Source organism: Mauremys reevesii, linkage group 2 (genome assembly GCF_016161935.1).
Source record: "Mauremys reevesii isolate NIE-2019 linkage group 2, ASM1616193v1, whole genome shotgun sequence".
NCBI classification, from domain to species: domain Eukaryota; kingdom Metazoa; phylum Chordata; order Testudines; family Geoemydidae; genus Mauremys; species Mauremys reevesii.
This window is the reverse complement of record NC_052624.1, coordinates 34,006,014-34,022,486: the sequence shown is the minus strand read 5'-3', so window position 1 is coordinate 34,022,486 and position 16,473 is coordinate 34,006,014. Positions and strand designations below refer to the sequence as shown.

Sequence of the window (16,473 nt, the reverse complement as noted above, 5' to 3'; positions counted from 1 at the left end):
GACTGCAGCAGAGCCCAGTAGCACCCTTCTCTGGGTACTGGAAAACTCCGATGTGTCCTGGGGCGTCATCTGGTATGGAGATCGCTGGGTGCACTGTTGCAGAAACTCCAAACAATATGAAACTTTCTTCAAAAGTATAAAGAGGTTCAGTGAGACCCAAAAAAGAAGCGGTGGGGTCTTGCCACATGCATTTGCAGAGATGGGGGACTCAACAGCAATGATATTTTTTTAGGGCTCCCTTCTCCCCATTTTTTACTCTGTCAAGGAGAGGGGTGTGAACTGAGTAACAGTAACAATTCTGACTCCACATTAAGGGAGCACTCAGGACCCACCATCAAGAGAGGTGAACTTCGCTGGTGCCTTTGGTGAATACTAGCTAAATTATTTAGTACTCTTTGGAGTATAAGAGCTTGGGGAGAGCTGAATACTGAAACTGAAATTAAAACCAAGAAAGATCAACTTTAACCAGAAAGTGGCATATTTGTCATTTTCAGTCTCAGTGCCTGTCCCAATACCTGGATGTTGATATGGACAGTATTTGCAAAATTACCCCTAGCTGGGTGGTAAGGTTTCAAAAGATATTAAATGTTTTTCAATGCATTTAATTAACTTATTGTTATTTATTATTATTTGTATTGCAGTAGCGCCCAGGAGCCCTGGTCATGGGCTAGAGCGGCATTTTGCTAGCCAGTGTAAAAGCAGAGAACAAAGACTCTGCTCCAAAGAGCAACAATCTAAAGATCTAAGTGTAAGGCAAGAGACAACAGATAGACACCAACAGAGAGATGGAGGAGCACAAGGAAAGAATGAGAATATTTGTCAGTGAGATTCAACAAATCTGTCCAGTAAATTATTTCATTCAACCTTGATGCTGTCATATTTTAGTAACTTTTCCTTCTAAGCAAATGCCTTGTTTAGCAAAGGCTGCTAATATACTGGGGCTGGATTCACACCTGCTGGCACAGAGAGAGGGAGGTGAATCCAGATTGTATCTTCCAGAAGCTGGCTCTTAGCCCCAGAGAAGGGATTCACAACTGAAGGGAGGGCAGGTTGTAGGAATACTGTCTGTTCTCCCTCATGCTGGTATCAGACAAGAAAATCTGTAAGTTCTCCCAGGGACTCAATAGCAGTTTTTCTGGAAGTTACAATCAGTACTGCCCACCCTTGGATCTCTGCCAGCTTCATGCAGAATGTTGTGAGGATGTTGTGACCACCTGGAACTATGGCAGTTTCTTCCTCCCCCATACTCCTGTTAGAGTTAAATTGACAGAAGACCGTGTAAGCCAAAGATGACTTTAGTCTTAATCCTGTATAGTTAAATATATTGTATTTTGACTGAACAGAACTAAGTATATGTTTTATAGTGTTGTAAAGGATGCACTAATATTTCATTTGACTTTGTTTTATCTTTAGACAAAGTTTGAATAGACTGCCCACTATGTGTCAATTTTCATATGGCCTTGGGTTTGCTGACTGCTATTTATTTTTGTGATATGCGGCACTAGGATATTGATGAAGAAATTGAAGCCGAGTACAACATTTTGAAAGCTCTCTCTGATCATCCCAACGTAGTCAAGTTCTATGGAATGTACTACAAGAAAGATGTGAAGAATGGAGACCAACTTTGGCTGGTTCTTGAGGTAGATAATTTCTAATTATTTAATTTTATTATTTTTTAAAAGCAGTTTTCTTCCTGGCAGCATTCTTACTTCACTTGCAAACCCATCATATCAAACACAACACATTTGTTTGACATTTTTCTCCAGTATAGCTGCTCAGTCCATAAATGCTGTCACTAGCCCCTCCTGTGTTCTCAAATCATTCTTTGATTTTTCTCTGGCTCCTGAATGCTCATCTAGTATATTTATCCTCTTAATGTTAATGTTATGTCTTTACAGTTAAGTTCTTATTAGCATTTGTACCCTATTAAATGCTCCTATCTTAATTAGTTTCTAATCTAAACACTTTTTTCCTTTGGTGAAGATTGGCATACAAATCTCTATCCAGAGTTATTTGTTTAAACAACAAGGAGTTAGGACTAAGCATGCCAGTAAACCATAGTTAATGTGATGTGCTTTTCACAATATAGTAGAAGTGAATTAAATTCACAGGGTTTGTGTATATAAAAAGCAGACAAAATAACAATAAAACAAAAAAACTATCCAATTTGCTGTTGATGTCAATAGGAGTTCTCTATGTTGAACAAAAGGAAAATAAGACCTGTAATTTGCATGGTTTCTTCTTTAATTATGATTAATAAAAACTCAGGCATAAAAAGTACATTTGAAAAAATGGCATTAAAATCCACTAGTGCCAGTCCTGCAAGTTCTTCACAGATGGAATTCGCATTAACTTTCCTGTGAAAGGATTTGCAGGATTGGACCTTAGATGCCAGGAATGCAAATGAACACTTATGGCTATGCAAAGCATGCTCCATTTATCTTGTTAGGCTCTTGTTGTTCTGTGGGCGTTCCGTAAGGACGGGTTGAAAAATATATTTCTTTTACCATTTGCTTGCAAAATTAGGGAATATAAAATTTCCTCAATGCAAAACCTAACAGGTATTATAGGCTTATCCTGTAAATGAAGAAAAAGAAATTAGTTTGTGGTATTATAGTGTATTAATTGAGGGCCAGCGTTTCAAAAAAGCTCATGTCCATAGCGAGAGCCAGATTTTCAGACATGCTCAGCTCCCATTTACTGGCCAAAAGGACTGGACAGTTGTTCAAAAGTAGTCAGCACATTGCATGTGGAGTATCACTGAAAATCTAGACCCAATTGTGGGTGCTGAGTCCTGAACTATTTTGAAAACTCTGGTCCCTATAGCATTGCTGTAGAACAGGGGTCGGCAGCCTTTCAGAAGCGGTGTGCCGAGTCTTCCTTTAATCACTCTAATTTAAGGTTTCGCGTGCCAGTCATACATTTTAACATTTTAGACGGTCTCTTTCTATAAGTCTATAATATATAACTAAACTATTGTTGTATGTAAAGTAAATAAGGTTTTGAAAATGTTTAAGAAGCGTCATTTAAAATGAAATTAAAATGCAGAGCCCCCCGGACTGGTGGCCAGGACCCAGTTAGTGTGAGTGCCACTGAAAATCAGCTTGTGTGCCGCCTTTGGCACATGTGCCATAGGTTGCCTACCCCTGCTGTAGAACAATCAAAGTAGGACAGGGTCTATGTAAAGTATTTTAGGTCAAGTTAGTAATTTAGCTTTTTTTTATTTTCTGTGGAGTTGCTTCTAAATTTTGAAAACTAACTGATGCCTTGGCAGCATTTCATCTTTTTAAACACTTGACATGCATAGGTGTGCACTTTACTTTGCATATTATGGTATACTCTTCTTTTGGATGCATTACCCTCATTGTACATGTGAAAAGCAAGTCACTTGTCAATATACATAGACTAAAATAAATCAAGGAATCTAGTTAATTTGAATGTTTGTGTGTATATCTGTATGGATAGCTATGTATGTTTGGAAATGTAAACTTCAAAGAGCAGATAATTGTACCTGTTGGTTACTGAAACTTTCCTACTTTTAATACAAAGTGTTTATGGTGAAAAAAATTGTAATATGAAAGAGATGCCTTTTGTTGAAATGTTATCTTTCTTTTACTCTGTCCATAACTTTTTATGGCCATTTTACCTTGTTTTTGAGTTTGGCATAGTTACCTTACAAGTTATAAAAATGAAGATACCTTCTGTTTGTTTTAACTATTACTGAGAATATGTCCAGGAGGAAGAAATTTTATAGATTCTTATATGTGGTGTTTAGTCATTTTCCCTTGTCTCTCTAGTCTAATGAACTCTGTGTAGAGCACGGGTGGGCAAACTATGGCTCGCGGGCCACATCTGGCCTGTCAAACCATTTAATCTGGGCCTGAGCTTCCGCCAGGGAGTGAAGTCAGGGGTTTGCCCTGCTCCAGTGCTCCAGCCGGGGAGTGGGGTCGGGAGCTTGCCCCGCTCAGCGTGGCTCCCAGGAAGCAGCCAGCATGACCCCCCTCCGGCTCCTATGTAGTACACTGAGGCATGGCCAGGAGGTTCCGTGCACTGCCCCGTTCGCAGGCGCTGCCCCTGCAGCTCCCATTGGCTGTGGTTCCCGGCCAATGAGAGCTGCAGTGGTGGTATCTGCGGATGGGACAGCATACAGAGCCGCCTGGCCGCGCCTCGGAGCCGGAGGTGGGACATGTTTCCGGGAGCTGCTTGCGGTAAGCACCGCCCGGAGCCTGCACCCCTGAGCTCCCCCTGCACTCCAACTTCCTGCCACAGCCCTGGTCCCCCTCCCACCCTCCAAACCCCTCAATCCAAGCCCAGCCCCACCCCCACCCCAGAGCCCGCACCCCAACAGCCTGCCACATCCCTGATCCCCCTCTCGCTCTCTAAAACCATTGGTCCCAGCCTGGAGCACTCTCCTGCACCCCAAACCCGTCATACCCAGCCCCACCCCAAAGCCCTCATCCCCCTGCACCCCAACCCGGAGCTCCCTCCCTCACCCTGAATGCCTCATTTCTGGCCCCACCCCAGAGCCTGCACCCCCAGACGGCGCCATCACCCCCTCCCCTACCCTTAACCCCAATTTTGGAGCATTCATGGCCCGCCATACAATTTCCATACCCCGATGTGGCCCTCAGGCCAAAAAGTTTGCCCACCCCTGATGTAGAGAACTCTGTTTATATTGAAATGTTCTTCAGGGAAAATTGAGTTGTTCTTTTAGGGTAGAATTTAGGCCTGCTGCTTCCCCCACCTAGTGCAAATTCTGTGTTTGTGCTTGCAGCATTTCCCTTTACGTCTGACTTCAGGGAGGGTGTGATGTTGCACTTCATATGTTTTATGGAAATATGCTAATGAGTGAATATAATGTAACTGGAATATGCTTTATGCAAAAGGTCTCTTGTAAGGTATCATTACAAACCTTATAATCTATTGAGTGTGTTCATCTTAGTTGTATGAATGTATCATTCTTGTATCTAAAACTAGAAATATGAAGTATTACTCTGAGGTCCTATTGTAATTATGCAACGTGTGGGCCATTAATGGTGGTTTAGAATTTTGATGGCTCCCATTGACTAGGACAATTGGTTGTAAATGGCTCTGTTTACTTGTAAGCCTTCCTGTGTTCCTGTAAGTGAGGCCGGAAATAACGGAGGCTTGGGGTCTCACAGGACATGTGACCATGTCACCTGGTACTGGAATCCATTTTAAACCTGGTGCTTTTCCATTTAGAAGGGAGGGTGGGGACCCAGAGAGACAAAAGATTCCTGCCTTGTGCCAAAGCTATAAAAGGGGGTGTAACAGGACAAAGGGGCTGCCAGTCATGAGAAATCCCCTAGTTACTACCTGAGCTGGAACTAACAAGAACTGTACCAGGGGAAAGGTACAGACTAAGAAAATAACACGAGACTAAGAGGCTGTGAGAGAGCAAAGCCTTCCCCTGCAGGAGATGCTACTGCTATATTCCTCCGCACACCGAACTACAGTACAGTACTTTACGTTTCCATACGGTATGCAATATTTTACTCAACTTGAACATTTTATTTATGCCTTATGGAACTTTTTCAGTAAGGGTAAATTTGCGTAAGTGGGAACTTGCATAACCTGGGGAGCATCTATACGTGAAATTATAATTTTGTCTATATTGCACTACTGTCATTTTAGTTTTCCCTGGCACTAGGACAAGAAGGTGGTGTTCAGATCTGAATCAGTTTAATGTTGAGGAATGAAGTTAAGGTTCAAGGACAAAACCCAGCTAGTTTATAAATGTAGATTAGAAAGTGCTAGACTTGGCAGGTGTTTTCATGAGATTTCAGCCCCATAGAGTAGAAATATCACAAAATCATCTGATCTCACAATATTTCAACTATTTTGTATGGTGAAAATCTCATGATCTCAGCTGTCATCTTGGGCTGGAATATCAAAAAGAATGGCTGTTCTTGCATGACTTTGGCCATATCTGGACCTTAAGCGGAAAACAGGCCCCTAGTGAAACTGAGCTCCCTGACATTCAAAGGGATGAAGGTTGGAGGTTCAGTTTTGGGGCATCTCTAGTTTTAATAAGATCTGACACCTTCAGTTCATTATTTGTTTACTGTGAGCATCTAGCTGAAAGGGGATGCATGAAGTAACACCCAGGATGTTAACGATCTGTGCTGACGATATTGTTCTCTGAGTTGAAATCATTAAAGCAGATGAGCACTAAGAAATACTTGGCTACAACTATAATGGAGTTGGGGAGCCTGCTGACAACATATATATTCCCTGACTTGGCTACATCACAGCTGGAAGTTGAGTTTAGATGGCATCTATAATTAGGTTGACTCAGCCAGCACTGAGCTGAGATTTTGATTTTTAAAACTGCCTAGAGATTTGGAGGCCCACGTCCCATTACAATTAATGGGATGTGGACTTCCAGATCCTCTTGGTTGCTTTGAAAGTGTCAGCCTAAACTTCTAATTGTGTCATAACCAAATTTGCGCAACATAGGAACTGATCTACTGAATCCGACCAAAAGTGCATCTCGTCCAGTTTTCTGTCTCAGCAGTGGCCAGAACTAGATGCTTCAGAGGAAGAGTCAAGAAACTGCAGAATGAACAACTTTGAAATAACCTGCCCAAAGGGGAAGTTTCTTCCTTTACCCCCTTGGTTAGTGACTGGTGTATGCCCAGAAGCATGAGGGCATGTACCCTTCATCAATTATTTTTTCTTTTAAAGTGAAATTTCTGATTTTCAGTCATGTTTGGTTTCCATTCATATTCATTGTACCTCCCTCCCTCCTTCCCAAGGATGGCATGCAGAATAGTTAGTTGATATTCGTAAAGCACCTTGAAGATGTAGAGTGCTATATAAATGTTTACATATCAGAAACAAGCCTCTGCGAGAATGGGGAATTGTGACATTATTGACATGAATTGTGACTGTATAGATCATTGTTGCAACCAGGGTCCTATGGTTGAACCAGGTCTTGTATAGAGGAGGTCAAGTGGGTGTCTATGGAAAAGTTGTAGTTTGCTGGTTATGATTATGCTGTCTGTATGTGTGTATCATTTTTGTATTTGAAGTTATGAATATTGGCTATGTATTTGTATCTCGATGTGTTTGATTCTAAGTAGCCTCAGTGAAGCATTTGGTCAGCTTCTTGAGAAAGGACTATTCTCAGTAAGTGCCCAATCAAGAAACACTTAACTGACAATGGACTTTGGGAGACGCTAATCCACATCTGAGCTTTCCTGGAAAAGTTCAAACTAACATGTAAAGTAAACAATGGCGTTGGCCTGCAAAAAGTTGAATCATTCATAGACATGTGACTTGCCTGGGTGGCTACAAACTCCATCTTGTTGCTGTGATTTTGCACAGAAGAACAAAGGGGTTTCCGCCCACAAGAGAGAGAACATAAAAGGCCCTGGAAGCCTCTCCATTTTGTCTTCAGCTGGCTCAAGAGATGGCCTCTACACCCCAAAGAGATGCTTGAAAGAAACTGGTGTAACCCTTGGGGTTTAGAGCGCATGGCCCCTTTAAATCTTTTTCCTAACAGGGGAGGGGGAGCAGTGAAAGAAAGGAGGGAAACTCCGGTGGGGCTCTGGAGTGGGAGAGAGAGAGAAGGGCTGCAGCAAGCAGGCCCTCCAAAAGTGAAGCAGCAGAGAACCTGCCTGAAGCCTGGGAAGGACAGGGTGGCTGAGAGGGGAAACCCCAAGACAGGAGCCAGGAAGAGCACTGTGCCAGGGGAGAATTGCTCGAGAAGGACAGGCCGGAGCTGGACCCAGTATCGCTGCTGCACAGAGCTGCATGGGGCTGTGAGTACTGGAGCTTGTGACTCTGCATTGGGAATAAGGAGGGAGGCTGTTAGCTAGTTAAGTGGGGAGGTGGTTGCTCTGTGTGGCTTTGCATAGAGCGGCAGAAGAGGGCACTGGAGGGGTTTGTTGGGAAAAGTTTACTGGCGCCGAAGACAACCAGGAGCACCCAAGACTCAGCCCTGGACTGGAACTTTGCTCTGGCCTCCTGAACTCTGTGTGCAGACACATTGCTCAGTGTCTGCCCTTCCAGACTGTGCTACCACTGGGCCTGTGAGGCCTTGACTTGGATGCAACCCTGTTTTACTGCTCCCCCTATATTTCCCCTTCTTGTTTTTCTCCTCTCATCCCTCTGTAAATAAATATTTCCCTTTCTTATATCCATTGTACTTTTCTGGTGTATGTGTGTTCACTCTGGGGGGTTTGGAACAGGTGCCCCTGGGGTGGAAGGGACTTTCCCTGCTGCATTCTTGTGCGCACCTTCTCTTGGCCAGAGCTGCCTTCAGAGCAGGCTCCATCTTGGCCACAAGGGCGCTAAAGTTACACTGGAACAAAGGACAGTAACGACAGGGTGTGAGTGATTGCTGGACCCAGACTAGGAAGGAGTCCAGTCTGTGCAAGAAGCTTATTGGAATCTCTGGGGGTGAGATTTCGTCTGTAATCAGTTTCTTAATGTATTAGGCTTAGATTGCTTGTTTTTGTTTTCTTTTGCTTGGTAACTTACTTTGTTCTGTCTGTTATTACTTGGAACTACTTAAATCCTACTTTTTATACTTAATAAAATCACTTTTTGCTTATTAATTAACCCAGAGTTAATACCTGGGGGAGCAAACAGCTGGGCATAGCTTTCTATCAGTGTTATAGAGGGTGGACAGTTTATGAGTTTATCCCGTATAAACTTTATACAGAGTAAAACAGATTCATTTGGGGTTTGAATCCCATTGGGAGCTAGGTGTATGGGTCTAGAGACAGGAGCACCTGCTAAGCCGTTTTCAGATAAGTCTGCAGCTTTGGGGGACGTGGTTCAGACCTGGGTCTGTGTGTGCAGCAGGCTTGCGTGTCTGGCTCAATGAGACAGGGTTCTGAAATCCAAAGCTGGCAGGGAAAATGGGTTCAGAGGTAGTCTCAGCACATCAGGTGGCAGTCCCAAGGCGGTTTCTGTGACCGAACCCGTCACAGGAATATTGTTCATTAAAATTAGTTTCCTCTTAAAAAATAAAACAGGGTCGTCTTGTTGATATAATGAAGCAGCAAAACACGTGCAATTAATCGTGCCCTCTTCAGTGCTGATGTAATTAATTAGAAGCTGTCTAGAAGGTATTGGACGATGGTACAATATAAAAAAAATATTTGACCCAGAAAAATGTATCAAAGTGAACACATTTGTTGAAACAAAGTTCAGTGACCCTTTCTGTTTCCCTTTTCTTAGTGTGTTATGCTGTGTATATTTGTGGCATATCTGACAGTATTTGTAGGATACATATGAAATTATTGCCTAGCATTCCTTTCAAACTGCCAACACTCCAAATCTGAGCACACTGTAAGATAAAGATTAAAAAATATAAGAGCTAAAAGAAAATTAATAGTGCAGGAAGCTGTAAGCAATGTGTGATTCATTTATATAGTATAAATAATTTTTTTTTGTAACTTCAGTTTCCCAATTTGGCATTTCTGATGGAAATAGTCAATAACAGTGAACATGACTTAACAGTAACTGGTCTGTGCAGAATAAAAGTAAACTAGAACCTAAACTCAGTAATATCCTTCTTTGGCCTAATCCTGAGAGGTGCTGAATACCTGCATTTGCACCAGTGGGAATTGTGCCTGCTCAGTATATCTAACAGTCAAACTCATGATGAGGGACAGTACTTGAGAGGATTCTGCCAAGCTTACTAAGCTTTGTCGTTTGTATTTGGAGATCTCCGAAGAAGAAATCTGCCTGTTCATTTGTTAAAAATCTATTATAACTGTGATGAACAGGCTGAGCAGCCTCATGTCAGCAGAGGTCAGTGTGATGAATTTGCTAAGGGGAAATCTGCTGCAGCTCTTTCCCTCCTGTTTGAGAGGGTGATGGTTGCTAGGAGAGGAAGGTTATGAGGCAATTAGAAGGCAGTCAGTGAGGGATGGATCACAGAGGCAGGTTATCTGAGGAGCCAGAGGACGGGCATAGTGGTTGCAGACAGTCAGGGAGCACTGTTTGGGACACACCAGGTGCTAGAGCAGGAGTGGGCAAGCTTTTTGGCCCGAGGGCCATATCTGGGTGGGGAAATTGTATGCAAGGCCATGAATGTAGGGCTGGGGCAGGGTATTGGGGTGTGAGAGGGGGTGCGGGGTGCAGAAAGGGGCTCAGGGCGGGGGGTTAGGGTGCAGGGACAATGGGAACTGCGAGGGGCGGTGCCTGCTTGGAGTCCTCTGAGCCCCCTCCACCAGGGGCCGCAGGGATGTGGTGCCGGCCACTTCCGGGAGCAGCGTGGGGCCAGAGCAGGCAGGGAGCCTGCCTTAGTCTCGCTGTGCCACGGGGCTGGCAATCCCGCGGGCCGGATTGAAAGCCCTGATGGGCCGGATCCGGCCCGTGGGCTGTAATTTGCCCTCCCCTGTGCTGGAGCCTTAGGGCCCAGCAGCTGAGGCATCTCCTGTGCTTGCCAGCCTTGCCTGCCCCTAGAGACCCCTGGAGATTACAGAACTGTTTTAGCTACTGTCCTGCTACAGCTACTTTATTAGATTAACAGATTGGATGGCACATATTTTAATAATTTGGGAATGTTGGTAAAAATTTTGAAAAAAACCCAAGTCCCATTTTCAAAACTGATGTAGGCACTTAGGAGCCTGAATCTCATTGGGAGTCAGTGTAATCTAGTGCCTACATCGCTTTGGCAAACGATACTTAAGTTCCTAAATCATGTAAGGACTCCTGAAAATTTTACCCGATCATCAATATATTTTCAGTATTTAGGAAATATGGGACTGACTGTTTTTAATGACAGATGTTTCGACTATGCAAATAAGGAGAGTTGGTTGAAAAGATCACAGCCAAACAGCTTTCCATCAGAAAATGCTGTTTTGTCAAAATCAAAATGTTTTGCAGAAACATGTCAATTTCGGCAACATGTTTGATGGAAAAGTGTTTACATGAATTGTTAAAATGACTTTATTATTTTGATAATGATGAAATGTCACATTTGGACTTGATCAATTAATTTCATTTTGTTTTACTTTATTATAACAATAATTTTAACATTGTATGTATTCAACACTGTAAAATATTTAACATTGTTTCAATAATGTTGAAACATAATATATATTTTGCTGTTTCTGGATTAAAACAGGAATTTTAACTTTACTTTTCATTCTGATTCAGAATGAAAACAAATTTTGAAATGTTAGAATTTCCCATGGAACAGAAGTTCCATTTTCTGACCAACTCCAACTTGTGCAGACAACATCTGAAATAGTAAAAGTAATGAATTGATAGCACAGACAAGCTAGCTAAGCATAGTCTGGATGAGTGCTATTCATTGTAACTTTGCCAATGCACCTTTGTTCTGATTTTCAAGCCTTTTCTGTTCCAGTATTGTATTCTTGAGCAGAGACCATCAGTCATACAAGAGCATAGAGCAGTTTGTTCTTTGAGCCTACCTCTCTGAAGAGTAACTTCATTGACTGTTGCACCACCTACCCCCTCTAATGTTGAAAAAATATATTTATATTTAAGACTTATCTTTATAGTTCTACAGTACTTCAGTCAAATTAGTGTGCTTTGAATTCTTCCTTCAGATTGTCTCTGGAAGTTAATTAAAAATGCTAACCTCACACTGATAATTCCAAAGAATTATGGAAGAATTATCATGAAGGATTATTGTGATCCACTTGGCAGCAAAGTTTGCTCATTTAAAACTTGCCTGGAGTGATGCTATGCTATATTATTTGACTTTGATCTTTAACAGTTAACATCAAGGGCATTCATTTAATTCATGCTGATCCCACAGAAGAAATTAAAATTGTACAAATATTTAAATTCATTTTACGTCCTTGGTGGGCCTGTCTTTATAATGCAAGCTTTTTTTTAAAGTGGGAAATAGAAGTTCCTAGGAGTTAAATATAGACTAAGGGCTTGTCTAAACACTAAACTTGTACTGCTTTAGCTATGCCGGTATAGTGTTTACTGGTATAGTACAAGCCCCCTATTCTGGATACAGTTATATCAGAGTGAAAATGCTTTGCACTGGTATAGCTGTTCTTGCATAAGAAGAGGAGTAAGCCATACCAATATAAGGCACCGTTGTATCAGTATAATTGAATCCACACTAGGCATCACTAGAACGGTAAAAAAAAAACATTAGACCCCTAATCAAAATACTTACAACAGTGCAAAAACTGTGCAGATCAGGTCTAACAGAGACTATTGAGTAATGGTTGATTAATGCAAAATGTAGCAAATTGCAAGAGCTTTTTGACTTCATATTCATTCATAGATTCCAAAGTTAGAAGCAACCATGATGATCATCCAGTCTGGTCTCTTGCATAGTACAGGCTAGATTTAAGTCCAATTTCTATTTAAAGTCCGCATTCTGGAGTAGAGCATATCTTTTAAAAAAAATTCAATCTTGATTTTAAAAATTCCAGTGATGGAGAATCACCTACAACTTTTGGTATTTGCCACCTTATTTCTAGTCTGAATTTGACTAGCTTCAACTTCCAGCCATTGGTTCTTGTTATACCTTTGTCTGCTAGACTGAAGGGCCCTCTTTTACCAAATTTCTGTTCCCCATGTAGGTACTTTTGGAGACTGTCTACACATGGACAAAAGCCCTGTGGCCCAGCTATGGCTGACCCTGGTCAGCTGACTCAGGCTGTGGGGCTAAACATTGCTATGTAAGCTTTGGGGCTTGGGCTGAAGCCTGAGCTCTGGGACCTCCACTCTTGCATGGTACCAGAGCTTGGGCTTCAGCCTGAGCCTGAATGTCTACACTGCAATTTTCCAGAGCCTGAGACCAAGTCAGCTGACCCAGGCCAGCCATGTTTTTTTTTATCCCTGTGTAGACACACCCATAGACTGTAATCAAGTTATCCCTTAGCCTTCTCTTCGATAAGCTTAGTAAGTTGAGTTCCTTGAGCCTTTCATTATAAAGCATGTTTTCCCCTCTTTTTATCATTCTTGTGCCTCTCTTCATTATTTCAACATCCTTCTTAAATTGTAGAAACCAGAACCGGAAACAATATTTCAGTAGTGGTCACACAAGTGCCCAATACAAAGATTATATAAGCTTCCTACTCCTGATAGTCCCCTTTTATATATCCAAGGATCTATATATTGCTAATATATTGGGAATTCATAAATGTTCCAGTATTCCATATGAACAGCTGGCTGCCTGTATACTTTAGAGCAGCGTTTCTCAAACTGGGGTCCACGAGGGTGCTCCAGGGGGTCCGCAGGCCCTGCTGATCAACTGCTCTACCCCCCCCCGCCCCTCCCAATTCCTTACCCTCCCCTCCCAGCACCTCCTGCATGCCAGGGAACAGCTGCTCAGCAGTGTGCAGGAGGTGCTGGGAGGGAGAGGGAGGAGCGGAGACAGGACACGCTCGGGGTCGGGGGCAGAAAGAAGTGGGGAAGAGGGGGGGCAGAGGCGGAGCGGGGTCGGGAAGAGGTGGGGCCGGGGTGAGGCCTTAGGGGAAGGGGTAGAGTGTGGTTGGGTCTTAGGGCTGAGCAGAGGGTTTGGGGGTCTGTGAAAAATTTGAAATCAAAATGGGGGTCCTCGGGTTGCTAATGTTTGAGAACTGCTGATTTAGAGCATCAGTATTCTGAATCCTGACTTAGAAACTGCTCATCCGTACCCTCCTTGTGGCTGCTGAGGGTGCCATACGCATAGAAGGCACAGCTACGCTCAAGATGGTCTTAGCTGTTTCCTAGAAATGGTAAATCTGCACCAATACAAGCAATGTTGTAAATACTAACGCTCCATGATGGACGGCATTTTGCCCACCATATCATGAGAACCAACTTGGAGCTTAGAGGTTAAAAATCTCCTAAATTCTGTATACATCAAGGCATTCACTGTTGTTAGCAGCCACAAAGCTGCACCACTGCTAGAAAATGAGTACAATATTTTCTAGGCTAGACAAGGCCAGAGGGAATGACTGCTGAACAATGACACGCAGTAAAGTCACACTAAGGGCTTTCTAATTGTCTCACAGAATCGTTCACTCCCTGCCTATCCTCTGACTCCCACACTGCTGCGTGACAAAGGCACAGTATATATAGGACAAGGGACCTCAGTGCTGTTGGACAGAATGCACATATTCCATGATCAATATTCAGCAAATAATCCAGATCACTTCCAAATCTTTGGCAATCCTAATAAGCTTGAATATGATCAAAACAAAGTGGAGCCTTAGAATTCATCAAATATTTACAATCCCCCCTCCCAAGTATTCAAACAACCCTTTAAATGAACCACAACATTATTTACATGTGCATCAGACAAAGAAAGGTACATGTCTGATTAAAATATGGCTTTTTGGTGGCTAATAGTTTAGAATCATTCACTGACCTACTTTACATAGAAAGGTTTTGGGTCACATTGCATTTTGAGTTTTCGTGCATAATTTCATTTAATGGTAAAAGTCACTGAACTGTATTTTTGTAAAACTCTACAGAACATTGTTTTATAATCCACTATTTAAGCATAATTACACATTTTAAAAGATCTCACTCTTGGGGATGGTGGAAATGCAGGTCTAATTGCTGGATTAGATTGGGTTTTTTGTTCACAGTTAGAGTCGAGACACTGATAGTACAATTCCAGCCTGGAATGTGGTTTGCTGTGAAGGGAGAGACTAACCATTTTCCACACTAAACACAGTGCAGTAATGACCCTTTTATAAGAGAGGTTGTAGAAGACACCAGTTTGACATGAAAATCTAGGAGCAGTATGGCTCTATGTTGCATCAAAGAGTGACCCCACAGCCTCCCCACAGGAAGGTGCGGCCATATCACCCATCCATTCCTGCTGGTGTTTCTCCAACTAAACAGCATAACTTTTTTCTTGTCAGGATTGAGTGTCAGCCATTTTTCTGTCAGACAAAGTCCTATCTGTCAGACATTGAGAAAGGCAAGCACAGCATCTAAGTTTGACAAAAAGGAGACTTCAGCTTCTATGATCTCATCACACTCTGCCAGAAATGTGGGAGTGGTTTGGCTTCTAGCTCATTAACTTGGATTTTAAGACCTCTGCAGGAGGGCTGGTGGTTTCTCTGTGCCAGGTAAATAAATACATGTTTGTCTGGATAATGGCTTTTGACCACAGCAGTAAGATTCACAGTCCTTAGGACCTTGCTGCAGCCAATATGGGCAATGACTCCCAAAATGCTGATGCATGTGTGGACCTAGGGCATTATATGGCCCTTGCAATGAGACTGGGGGATCAGCCCCACGTGAGTCACACATGAAAGGACCCTTTGGCAACTCCGTCTCCCATTCTGCGTTGAGGAGGTGGATGGCATGCTTCCCTCTCTCTAGCATTTGTGGGCAAGTTGGGTAGAGAGCAGAAGAGGTTGGAGCGAGGGATGTATGAGTCCCTGCAGCACTATCCCCTGCTATAGTTTTAAGTTTCCATGCAGGAAAGTAGGTGGGTGGTAATATAGCTTAATGAGCTCTGTTAGCTTCATCTCTACCCCTGCCAAGGATGCTACTGAGATGGCAGCCAGTGGCACTGCCACACCCACTGAAACTGTGCTGCAGAGAGAGAGAGAGAGAGGAGCACCCGTCATCCTTGCAAATGGCTACAGGTTTTGCATGGCTTGGAAGGGAGTGCAGTCTACAGCCCCTCCAGCCCCAACTCCTTTCAGAGGGATTAGTGTCAGCAAAGCTGTAAGAGTCTCCTTGTGGAGCTGTAAGAGTCTCCCTGCCTCCTGGCCCCTTCTTGTGGATCTTCCCCACACCTGTGAGGCGGGTGGGGTAATCTGGATCCATGTAACTAAAACTTTAGGATGAAACTCAGGCCCCATTGAAGTTGATAAGAGTTTTGCTATTGACTTCAACTAAGGATTTCACCCTTATCAGCATCAATTGAAAATACGGAAATTTGAAATAGGAGGAAGCATCGCCCAGTTGTTGTGGTGTGAAGGGATCACCCTTTAAAGCAGGTGATAAGACTATGGAGGCAAGATCTAATCCCTGCAACCCAAACCCCATAATTTAAAATGACCAGCTGGAAAGCATGGCTGGAGGAAGGGCGAGCAGGATGAGTGCAGTGGTGCTGGAATTAGTGTGCTGTCACAGTCCCTGGCTTGAAGTAGTAATAACAAACACCAAATACATGGTTTCCATCAGCAGCATGCCTGCCAAAAAAATTGTCCCAGCACCCCTTTATGAGTGACATGGAGACTGCAATGAAGGACATTGCTGCTGGCATTGGAGTAGTGCACATGAAAAGAGGGAACCCTACAGGCTTTGAGGGCCATCTCAATTAGGTTTGCAAAAAAAATCAGGTGTGTGTCTCCTTGTTTAGTAAAGCTGCTTAAGAACCACTCCCATCCTTGCTGTGTTTCTGCAGGGTAGGAGAGCATGGTGCAGGTTTTCTCCCCCCCCACACACAAGCTGCCACAGCCCTTCTAAGTGCACCTTTCTCACCTGCCGCCAGGTTCTCTCCCATCTTCCACCTCTATGCAGCCCATGTACCATGTTATTTTG

The 16,473-nt window shown here is 43.1% G+C and overlaps 1 protein-coding gene across 7 annotated transcripts in view; it reads left to right on the top strand.

Moving 5' to 3' along the window:
* Positions 1–16,473, top strand: part of MYO3A (myosin IIIA) — a 188,271-nt gene that overhangs the window by 25,695 nt on the left and 146,103 nt on the right. For all 7 annotated transcript variants that reach the window (XM_039523756.1, XM_039523755.1, XM_039523753.1 and 4 more), the window contains exon 3: positions 1,506–1,640. In XM_039523756.1, coding sequence (XP_039379690.1) covers positions 1,506–1,640 — 135 coding nt within the window. The remainder of the gene's footprint in view (positions 1–1,505; positions 1,641–16,473) is intronic.